Below are 12,200 nucleotides of genomic sequence, written 5' to 3'. Positions count from 1 at the left end.
GGAGGAGAAAGATGTGGAGACCCTGCACATCAAACACACTGTGTATAACAGCATGGGTATAACAGTGAAATTACACAGAGGTTTGTGGCCATACTTACTGTAATCAACTTTGCTATAAAACTTATACTATGGAACTTTTTAAAGAGGAAGCTGGAATCTGAAGCATCCAGATGCTCATTTGCCTCCTCCTCCTTCTCTGCTTCTTTTATGCCTGTGGGTTCTAATAACCGGAAGCCTTTGTGGAGCTGAGATGGGTTTTGTAGGCCTGAAAGGCTTCTAATCCCTGTGGCCTGTGAAGTGTGAAACCCTTTGATGCCAGGTTGGTGTGCCAAAGGCTCTGCCTATTGACAAACAAGGGCCAAGCTGGGAAAAGACGGAGGGAGAGGGCTTTTTCCTCTCACTGAGAAGAAATACAGGCTCAGGCCTGGAAAATATGGACTCAGTCAGTGAGAAGGAATAGAATTAGCCACCCTTTAATGAATTTCCTGGCTGTTTTTATAGTTTTCTTTCCCTCATGTGGCAGTAATTAGGTGGAATGATAGGCATATTGCAGCTGGGGGCTTGTAGGGGCGGCAGGGCACAAGCTCTTGATATGCCTGAAAGCCAAGTATCTTTCCTCATTTAGACCATGTGATGATCAAAGATGTGTGTTTTTTTGCCCTCGTGTAAAGAAGATCAGAAAAAATGCTGCCATTCCATTTGCATGTGGACCAGCAATGTGCTTTGAAATGAGCATGTTTTTCTCTTCTGAGCAAATGAAATAAGTCTTATGTCAGTTTTCCACTGCAAGTCAGAACATCAAAGCAAATGGCACTGCTGTCACCAGGGAAGCAGAGCCTTGCCTCAGCAAGGTTGGTTAGATCTCAGATAGTCTGGCCTGGCATACTCAGTCTCGCCCATTAGGATACCCTCATTCTGATTTAAAATAAGTCATTATTGCCAGGAAGTTTTTATGCATTTAAATTCCAGTTTGAGGAATAATGTTTGCTATTTAGAAAGCATGTTGTCTGCAGGAAGAAGCAGACTCACTGGAATAGGTCTGGTAGGGATATTCACAGTCTCTTGCCTCTGCTGTTAAATTCCCAATTTATTTTTTTATGATATGGATCTTGTAGATTTAATCATTTTCACAGTTGGAGACCCATAGGGTTGTTGAAATGAACTCCCCATGCTACCTGTAATGGGAGCAAAGAAATGAGAATTGTGACTACTTGGCTGTGGAGTCTCTTTAAAATGATTTTGCGATCGGAAAGGAAATGGAGTGAGTCCTAGTCACAGGCTGCACCCTGCAGACTCCTTAGGTCTGCCAGGACATTTGCTGACGACACTGTTATAGCAGTTAATTTTTGTGTGTTTTGTTAGCTTTTGCATAAAAATGTCATTTTTGAAGGGTGTTTTGAAGTCATTTCTGGCAGCTGATATATTGCTTGTAAATTGAGTTCTTTTCCCAACCCCCCACTCTTTTTGTTGCACTGAGCTAAGTAGCCATGAAATTGCCTGAATAATGTCGTTTAAATCCAATCTCACCGCGGCCCCTCACCTCCATGCCCGTCCCACAAACAATGACACATGGTGGGGTTTTTAGAAATTGCCATTTTCCTGTTTGCCACCTCAATTCACAATGGCCAAGCCTTGGCTCATTGAGCTAGGGCTATTGCTAGTCTCATTCGCCAGGTTCACTGCTGAATTGAATTTTAGAATTGAAGTGGCTTGATATGGCAACATTACACATCATTTACAGGTACATTTATAACTAAGACTTTGTGATGCTATCTACCTTTTTTCTGTTCTATCTTGTATTATTCTGTACATGTAAAAAAAGGCATTTAATACCAATCTGCAGTACGTTCATGTTCTTTGTTCATTATTAAAATACTTCATCATCAAGGGCACACAAGGGCATACATTGGCATGTCTAATTTTTGATTTTTTAAATCTCAACAATGATGCTTTTCTGTCTTTATTTATGTTTTTTAACATGTGTTTCAACTCATGTTTCAACTCATCACCAAACCAAGTTGTGAGTTTTATCCTTGACCAGGTTTTTCAATGGCAGCGCTCATATATTCTCTGCTTGGCTGAGCTCAGACATTTTTCACCTAAACCAGCTACTAATTCCTCATAGTTGTTTAATTGCTTTTTTGTGAGAGTCTCTGTATGTACTCTTGAATTTAATAAATGTAGAAATTCTGTGGCCAAGGGTAGGACCTAGTAAGTGATACCACTTTAAATCTCAAATGTACCACTGCAATTAAACAAGCTTTTATCCCCTCCCCTCCATCCCTCCTTGCCTGGCATCCAAGGCTAACCCAATTCAAGGCTAAAGAGAGTCTGAATTAATTTCACAATGCACTGATTTAACAGTGCCTAAGGTACTAGGCTTTGACAGAATGAGTTTTTAAAAAGATCCATTTGTCTAGGGATGAACTTCCACGGGAGGGTGTGAAAATAAGATGGAAAGAAAACTCAAATGGAGGAGGGGAGTGATGGAACATAAATGGAGTCCTCATTTACAATTTTCAAGCTCTGTTTGGACTGTTTAGCAGTGTGTCTACTTTTTGCATCTGGTTTTATTCGCCTGCTCTCAAAACGGTGGCATTTTTCAGTGTGCATTGTATGTAGGAACTGTAATGCTCCCAGATTTTAGCAGCACAGTAGCATTTATTGCGATTGATTGATAAATCTGACTGTGTGCCTGCCTTTGCTGTCGGCTCCTTTAATATTTCTGGTAATTAAACCCATGGTCTGCTATTCTGTTCTTCTACACATGCAGTCATTTGTGTTATTTGTCATTCGATGTACTCATACTTTTCTTTCTGTTCGTGTCGTAGGTGAGCTGGTGGTGTCTACGCATTCCCCGCGTTACCCTACTGCGGCAGAACTTGATGCCTACGCTCAGAAGACGGCCAACAGCCCTCTGTCCATCAAGATCTTCCCAACTAACATCAGGGTTCCTCAGCATAAGCACCTTAACCGGACTGTAAATGGGTATGATACCACAGGGCAACGCTATAGTCCCTATCCACATCTCCACACAGGGGGCTATCAGGGCCTGCTTGCCATTGTCAAAGCCTCCTCCTCATCATCATCATCAACATCCACCTTTGCTCCTTCAAAAGGTGTACTCAAGAACTCTGAGGGCAGACGGACTAAGCTTTCTCCAGCCCACATTGCCGTTGCCCCATACCCACCCCCTAGTAGTAGCACTTTAGCCGGTTGCCATGGCCAATTGGTATACCACACTGGGCCCTCAAAACCTCCAGAAGGCCCTGGACTATCAGTTCCCCCAAACGTCACTGTAGCTGGCTCAGTGATTCCTGTAACTGGGGGCAGAGGCCTGGCCCTACCCACACAGTCCAACCTCCCCTCCATCCAGAGCATCATCTACCAGATCAACCAACATTGCCAGGCCCAGGCTCTGCAGCAGGTGTGTCAGGGGGCTGCCACTGCACCGTCAAATTCCAGCCCCTCCAAGCAGGGCACAACTGTCATGGGAGTGTCTTCTAGCTCCTCCGGTGGAGGCTATGTGGTTGGAATGGGCTCCCAGGCTAATATGGGATACACTGGACCTGGGCTACCGGCTCAAAGTGCGGAGACAATGAAGACTGGTGTGTATGCAGAAGGTATGGACTATATCCTTTGGCAGAAGCAACAACAACAACAACAGCAGCAGCAGCAACAACAGGCTGTGCTGCGCATGTACAGTGGAGGTAGTGGGGGAGGGGGCGCCATCAGCAAGTCCCCTGAAACTTGTGTTCCAGGGGGAGGGATTTTGGCGGCCCAGGTGTCCTCCTCTTCCTCCAGGCCTTACCATCTGACAGCAAGTGCAAGCGGAGGAGGTGTGCTGGACAAAGTCAGTTCTTCTCCTTTGAACTGCGTGGGCATGCATGGAAATTTCTCAGTGGGTCAGTATTTTGCCCCGCCGTGGAACAGTGTGCTGGTGACACCTGACAGTGACTGCTACAACCCCCAGGAGCTTTTGGGCACATCCACAGGAGGGCCGGCCACAGGGCACAGAGAGATGGGCTACCCCCATCACCATCACCACTACCATCACCATCATCACCACCCAGCTATAGACAGCGGGGGAGGTTTGTGCTGCAGTATGCCCAGCAAGAGCTTGTGCAACACATCTGTGCTGAGCAGCAGCTTGCAGTCTTTGGAATACCTGATCAATGACATCCACCCACCCTGCATCAAGGAGCAGATGCTTGGCAAAGGCTACGAGACTGTGTCTGTGCCACGTCTGTTAGACCACCAGCATGCACACATCCGCCTCCCCGTTTACAGATAGAGGAGGAGGAAAAGGAGGAAACAAATCACGAGTTGTGAATTTGTGAAGAAAATCAAAGTGAACAGAGGTGTTTTTTTGGGGGGGGGTTACAGTACAAAGTTATTGATAGTGGCATAGAGAAGAGCTGTTGTTATACTGTGTGACCTAACTTTTGGTGGCTTAAAGGCAGGCAGTGGGAATCCCCAAAAATGAGAGGAGGTATTGCTTGCCAGTGGGAGAGAAAAGGGATTTCAAGATAGTGGTTAGTGTGGTTTGCTAATGGGAATTTTGGGTTTATTTTTTTTCACCAGTTTTTTTGTTGTTTTACTTGCCTGAACTTTTTTGATCAGAATCATAGCTTGACATGAAGCGCATTCGCCACTTGTATCCCCCTTCCAAATACTAAGGATGAAGCTACTGTGTAGGTTGTCACTGAAATGGCCTTAAAAGGGCCGAAGTTTAGGGCTGCTCTCAAAATCCAAAACTCTGTCACAGTACATACACATAAACACACACATACAGCTACAAAAAAATTACAGATACACAAGATGAAAAAGATTATAGGCAGTACTTGGGAGTTATGTACCAGGATCATAACGTGGAATTAAAAGGATAGTACAATATTATTGTTGTTATTGCTGTTATAATTGATACATAAATTGCACTGCTTGAATCTTGTTAACTTTGAAGTTTGGAATTGGGTAGTTTGGATATGATATATTTAAGAAACTTGAAAAACTTGAACCTATTTTTTGTTGTTTTATATATTTGTAGGCATAATATATGCATTGGCTGCTAAGGGGAAAAGTGTCTAAAATGCTTTTTTTTTATTTAATTAAATTTTTTTCCACCTTTGTTTTAATGATTTATCAATTCCTCCTAATGCTGATGTGCAGTTTCTTATGTCCAGGTTGAGGCATAGTCGCTGCTTTGGTTCTGTAAGAACCTGGTTGGAGAGCTCTTTCCTTTCCTAACCAACACTGGAATCTACAATAAATCTTGAAATACTTATTTAAAAAGAAAATATTGCAAAAAAAACTAAAACAAACAAACAAACAAAAAACAAGAAAAAGAAATGTTACAACGAAGAATGTGAGTGGGAGGTTATCTACATAACCTGAGGTGTATGTTAATGCGTGTATGTGGCTGAATGCATGCGCGTGTGTGCATTTTACTTTATGTTCTTCAAAATCCTCAGACTTTTTTATTGTGTCATCATAAAGCATCAAGGAAGACAGAAAATTAATCCAGAAGTCCCATAAATATTATATCTTACAAATGAACAGGATGTCTTTTGCAAAGGTTTGGTCCTTTTTAATGGAGGCTTTAGTTATTCTCTGGATCTGGACATCCAGTTCTCTGATGACTCCTTTATAACTGTACTTCCGTTCCATAGCCCCTTTCTCTGTCAGATCTTATAGTGACAGAGAGAAGTGGAAACAAATAGAAATCCTATTTTGGGGGTTCTGTGCACCTCTAAACCTGCAAACAAAATGAAAACAATCATTTCCTGTCCTCTGGCGTCAGATGAAATGAGACAACTCTCACTGCTTTTGCTTGTCCATTTCAGCCCTGGTTGGGATGCATTTAGCCTAGGCCAGTCTTAACTTGATGATTCAGAGCAGTGAAATATTTATTATGACTGTGAGATTCCCTTGAATGTACTGCACTTAAATTACTGCAATGTTTTATTGCCTTGTGGGATTCAAGTGAAAGAGAAAAATTGGATCAGTGCAGCAGTCCTCTGGTCTTAAATTAGCATTTCTTTTGTCAGTCAAATTTCAATGGTAAATTGAATTTATTAACTGAAGAGAGAGAGAGAGCAAGAGCTCTGTTGTGGGGAAATACAGGCTTCACTCTAGATTTATGAAGTGCAATTATTATTACTGTATTAACATTTTTTCTCTGAGCTTACACCAAAAAATGTAAACTACAGTTGTCAATACATTCCCAATGTACCACATCCCTTATCCCTACCCTTTTTTTTGATGTTGTTTTGAGGTTTAAAATAAATTTATTTAAGAAGATATTCAGGAGCCACATCTTGGCTTTGAAGTCTGTCATTATTTTTTTAACACATGTCCACTAGAGGTTAGTGGGAAATTGGGCCCTTGTTTCAGCATCTCTTTGAAATCCAGTGTGAGATCATGTACTGTACTGGAGCTATAAAACCCCTGCCATTGAGAAATCCTATTCCATCCTCTAAATTGACCATAAGTTGACTTTTTCCCCTCAAGATAACCATCACTTAATATTAACTCTGAGTCTTATGTTTTGAGCTAATTGTGTTTGTAGACATGCCACTGTTTTTGAAGGCTGACAAAAATTTCTGTCTAAAGAGTACAAAGTCCCTTGGCTTAAATTTGCACAGTAAGCCTCCTTAACATTCTAGTGAAAAATTTCCATGTTGTTTCAACAGCTTAATACCCCAGCCACAGTCTGATTCCAGCATATTTTCTGTCTTGTAGAAATATTTTGACAGATTTACAGATACATCCCGTCCCTAAATCCCCTCCGTTTGGCTTCTGCATCCAAGCATTAAACCCTGTCACATGATGTTGAAGTGAAGGGGAGACACTTGAGGCAATGGAGTTTCTGGTGTCTGGCCTTTCCCACAAGTGGAGGTCTGAGGCATCAGGCCTTCCTGCTAATGGGAATATTGGGTGACGCCTGGCTGCTGGACGCAGCCAGTGGAGAGTATTCATTCACTTCGAAATCAAACCCTTTTTAAATAGCGAAGGATTTTATATTAGTTATTGAGACAAATCTGTTTTTTTTTTTTAGCCAAGTGAATCGATATAAAAAATTAAAAATACATCAGAAAATAAAGAAATTGTTGTATTTTTTAACAGAAATGTTCATTTCAAATCAGTTTTATTTATTGTCACCATCCTTTGTTTGTGGCTGCATTATCTACTGTACAGGCTCCAAACTGTCTGCCCCTGGTCCTTTACACCCATTAATGACCTCCTATTGATGGGATGCATCTTAGCCCTGCAACTCGGGTCCCTTCCCCTATTCCTGATTTGGACAATGGACGCTTAGCCCATATTAGTATAATAGAATTAAATTTCAAATAGATTTGTGCCTGAGCTGATCCATGCACAGCTCACTCAGCTGCAGAGGCAGAGTGGCATATGGCATGTCATTATCTAAGCCCACCCTCCCCCTGTCCAAGGCCAACAGGGTTCAGCAGTGCTTAAACAAACTGAAGGTTAGGACTGGCTGGCTGGCATTGAACAGGAGGACAGGAGGGTTTGTGGGGGTGGGGGATGCTAAATCACAGCCTCCTCAGAGTCTCAGAGGGCCTCAGCACCGCACCATGGCGCCCGGGCTCAGAGACCTGCTTTAAAAGCTGGGCTGTGTTTGATCGAGAGGATTTGTTTTCTGTTGGATTATACATGGTTGCTCCCTGCCTGGTTGAGGGGCCCGGTGCAATGTGACAGATATCAGAAAAAAAGAGAAGGGAGAGAAAGAAGAGAAAGATACAGGGAGGGGTTTTGGGGTCAGAGAAGCCTCGAAGCATCAGTAATCAGGATAATTGCCCTGTTCCTAGTGCTGGTTTGAGCTCCCCTCTTTGGCTCTGCGGTCTCATATTGAGATTCAGTCTCAGAAGAAATCACCTTTCTCACCAAAAAACTTACTGTGCCTCAATTTACTAAACTCTAGTCAGTAATACCTTCATTTGTAATTACGTTTTTATTGCTTAGCAAAATATTTTTCCAAGTAAATGCCCCGGAAATGATAAATTACACCATCCAAATCCCAGCTGAAAGATGACATTTAGATCTATAACTTATTTCTGTGGCTACAGACTGTTGACTGTTAACATGTTTTCAAGGGCAATGAGACACTCATGATGATGACCAGAGAGCAAAGTCGAGAGGCATTGACTAATGCTGGTTGTAAAAATCCCTTAGTAAATCCCAATAAGTCCATGAAGACCTTTGCCCAGTGCAAAGGTCTTGTTGCATATTATGCACATTAAATACTACTGAGCAGGAAGCAGAGTGGATGGAGCCGTTTAAAGCAGGGTCAGCTCTTTCAGCTTCAGAACAGAGGGAATGGGAGGAGAGCGTGGGTTAGGAAAAATAAAGGCAGCTGCTCCCTCTGTAGAGTCTTGGCTCTGCTTCCCTAACCTACAGATGACAGAGAAGGGTGGAAGGGGGATGTAACGTCCCCTCCACGCCACTTTGGTCAACCTCAGCCATGTCCCCTGGCTGCTCTTGGGCCCCTGGGGCTCTCATCTCCTAGTCATTCCCAGCATCCCTCCTGAGCATCTAAGAGAAGATAAAGTCATGAGGCCTCTTTATTTGGCTCCTACCTAGCAAGAAAATACTTTAATCAATAATTCAGATGGTTCTGTGGAGGCTTTTACAGTTAAACCCACCAGCCATATACCTGTATCATACAATATCGTTAAAATATTTGCTGGGTTTTGCCACACTGTTTGGAGCACATTGCCATCGGATAAAGCTGGGTGGGTCATGTAAGCCCCATTCAAATTAAATGTTTTTAGCAACACAAAGTAACAAAGAATTAGCACAGATCACAAAACTATCATTTTCCAAAGGCACAGCCCAGAGCCATTTTCTTAAAGGCAATGCAGCAGGTTGAAGTCAAGGAGTTTACTGGGTTTTATTTCTTCTGCATCACAGGACATGTATGTTCAGCTGAAAAAGCTTATGGCCTCCAAAAATTCATCTACTTTATGTGGAGAGTATATCGCTGTATCCAATTTAAACACAAAAGTCTGGGGATTTTGCTTTTTTTTTCCTTTCTGTTTTCTTTTACTGTTTGCGTTGCTCTCAGAATGTTCCTGTGGACAAACAAGGCTGTTTTTTCCCGAATGATCTCAAATGCACCAACGCTGCCAAAGTCTGAGGGTGCCACAACCTTGAGAAAATAATATATATGGAAATGGGAAATCTATAAAGCATCTCTCTTATTGTTCTCCCTGCAGTGTTGTATTTATGTTAAAAATGATTTTGTCTCCTCAGGATGAAAAAATGTAAAGAATACCTTGCTTTTTTTGGAAAATGATAATATATGAGTCTTAGATTTCGAAATAAGAAGTCTGAATATAAAAAAAGCTGTAAAATCCTTTAGCCGTGGGGTTTTCAACTTTTGAATGTGCCTACAGCCAAGCATCCCAGTGATTGCTTACTTCAACCCCCTCTCCAGTTCTGCAATCTCCCCCAATCTCCCCAAAACCATCATCTTCAATTTGCTGAAACTGCCACTGTTTCCTCTCCATCCCAACGACCACAGTAGATATTTTGTCTGTTCCCTGCTGTTTGTCAATCTCAGGACTGAAATTTCTTTTTTTTAATGTTGATGGTTGGTTTTCATTTGACCTCTCCTCTCTTATGTATTATTGTTTGACTTAAGTAAATAAAGCAAATGACTTCTATGCTTGTTCTGCTGCCATACTCATCCATAGTTGACCTCTCTTTCTCTTTGTCTTTCTATCTTTTTTCTGTAAACATATTCCTTAACAAATTGTATGAATTTAGACTAGACCTTACTGTAATAAAGGTAAGTATGTCAGTCTTAGGATTCACTGTGCACGTAATCTCCATATGCAGAGATTGTTGACTTTTTTCACCTTTGCCGCAGTAAATTGTGGAGAACAATCTCTCCTTGGGTAAAACAGCAAAGGAAGAAAAAACATAACTATGGGGATGATTGACATTTTCCCTGGATGAGGCTTTGGAGAAACTGCGCTTAAGCAGGGGCAAAGGCGAGCTAAATCTCTTTACACATAATTTCTCTGAGCGGTAAAGGCAAGGTGTCCTCTTTTGAAACTGGATGTTCAAGACGTCAAATGGCTAATAAGGTATTATCAGCTGTCTAAATTTATCAATTTTACTAAGGTTAATCTAAATGAATCCACAGTGATACTAATCTGCGCAGCTAACACCTGACAAAAAAATAACCAAACACTCTCTGCGTCATATTTTGATTTCATCAGTGATCAGCTATCAGAAAAATTGCCTTTCTGGTACAAAGAACTAAAGGCTGTCTTTTTCGCTACACTTCCTGGAGAAAAGGAACATTACATACACGTTCTAAATGTTTAACAACACAGTTACCTTCAAGAACTCAATATTGATGCCTTTTCCTTCCTTTCTCTCCTCACTCCCAACCTCTCCACCCACCTAAAACATCAGATAAGCCATAGACTGATGAGCCAGCCGCCTCCACCAGAGCATGTGGGACTGAGGCTGCACACTGATTTCATACACGCTCGCTCAGACAGAAAAAGAGCTCTGTGGAGCAGAAATGCTTCTCTTATTAGCAAAACTCATTCACCTGCACGCCACATTGAGTCCCTGGCAATTTCACAATAAATCATGAGAGATGCCTATGGAGGCCGGGCAGCAGGCTGACGCTCTGTCCCAGCCGTGCCCTCGCCTGTCAGTTTAGACACTCTGAATCATTTTGGGTTCAGCACCCTCGCTTCATCTTAGATGAACAGAAAGGTCATTTCACACGCCACCTAACCAATATGTCTCTTGCTCCTCATCTCCCAGTGCTACCAGTGATTGCTCATTCCATTTAGAAATACCAGACTTTGGTGAAATCGTGGCAGGACTTTCAAGGAATTATTTCAAGGAATAGAATTAGCACTAACTTGGTTAGTTGCCTGTTTGGTCTTATCTTAATCTAATTTTTTTAGTCAAGAGAATGATTGGAGTGATGATCTATGCAGTCTTGCAATTTTACTTGAAATAAAATGATCAATGACAATGTGTACGCAATACTGCAGGTGTACTTCTCTGCGTTGTACTTGAAGCCATCAGACACTCTGTAGAGTTGTTTAGTGAATAAAGACTGAGTTGGCCCCCGTCCAGCCCAGTATCCGCTTGAGACTCATCAGCCTAAACACCTTAAAGCTTCACTGGCTGGACAATAGCTGAACAATTTGTACTGCCAATATGGAAGCTAGTTAGTTTACTTAGGACCTTTGGCTGAGACTGTCAACTTTCCCTTATGTCTGTTTACTAAATGAGGACTGTTACAACATGATCCTGCCTGGCTGTCACTTTGTTTGTTTGAGACACATTTGTGGCAGAAAACACACACATGCTGCAAGCAAGCGAGCCATTTTGTCAACAGCTCACACTTCCTGTGCAACTGTGCAGTTCCAGAGTTGCTGACAGTGACACTTGCAGGACCGAGCCCTGCCCTACTTAACAGGCTGCATGGAGGAGGGCAGGCCAAGTTGTCAGCAGTGCTAGGTGCTCACTGCTTAGATAAACCTGGAGGATTAGTGGCCCAGTTAAAGTTGGGGCAAAGAGGATTAGCCTCTTCTCTGAGGTGGCAAAAGATTCCCTGTGTCCTTCAGCGCTGCTGGCCTCAAGTAAAAGAGTGGGGGGAGAAGGAAGGGAGGAGAGGGAGAGGCCCTAGTTATCATGAGGGAGAACAACTAATGAAACGTTTTAAATCGGATAGTGAAGGGTGAGGTCTAATGCTGAAGTCTGGAAGGCAATCAAGCAGATCATAAATTGTTGTCTGCTTTTAGTTTTATTAGGAAGGCAAAAGCCCATCATTTCTGGCCAGGTGTTACAGCGAAGTCAACATGACCTGAGATCCGCAATGGAAAATATTTCATAAGTGCACTGCAAGACTGTATAATCTATTATTGTAAAAACAGTTAGCGCTTAAATTATAATACTCACCTACTTCATTGGGGATCTCTACCTACAACACATCAGAGGAATTTAGACCTCTGCAGCCATCAGCAGGCCAGAGGAGGGACTGCAGCTAATTCATAACAGGTGACGTGAACGTCAATCAAAATCTTTTAATATGGTTTGATGTGAAGTAGAATTAATGTGCACCTATCTATATATTTATATATAGACAGATATTTAGAGAGAGAGAGAGAGCGAGACTGCAAATTAATATAAAACCAGACTGA

At 42.2% G+C, this 12,200-nt stretch overlaps 1 protein-coding gene across 1 annotated transcript in view; it reads left to right on the top strand.

Annotated features, from left to right (window-relative positions):
• Positions 1-9,686, top strand: part of fam222aa (family with sequence similarity 222 member Aa) — a 49,094-nt gene extending 39,408 nt beyond the window's left edge. Inside the window, exon 3 of the mRNA XM_067520868.1 lies at positions 2,832-9,686. Coding sequence (XP_067376969.1) covers positions 2,832-4,294 — 1,463 coding nt within the window. The 3' untranslated portion in view covers positions 4,295-9,686. The remainder of the gene's footprint in view (positions 1-2,831) is intronic.
• Positions 9,687-12,200: the final 2,514 nt, after the last annotated feature.

This window comes from Channa argus, chromosome 11 (assembly GCF_033026475.1).
Source record: "Channa argus isolate prfri chromosome 11, Channa argus male v1.0, whole genome shotgun sequence".
Lineage (NCBI taxonomy): Eukaryota > Metazoa > Chordata > Actinopteri > Anabantiformes > Channidae > Channa > Channa argus.
Note: the sequence above shows the minus strand (reverse complement) of the source record. Positions and strands in the feature narration are given on the sequence as shown.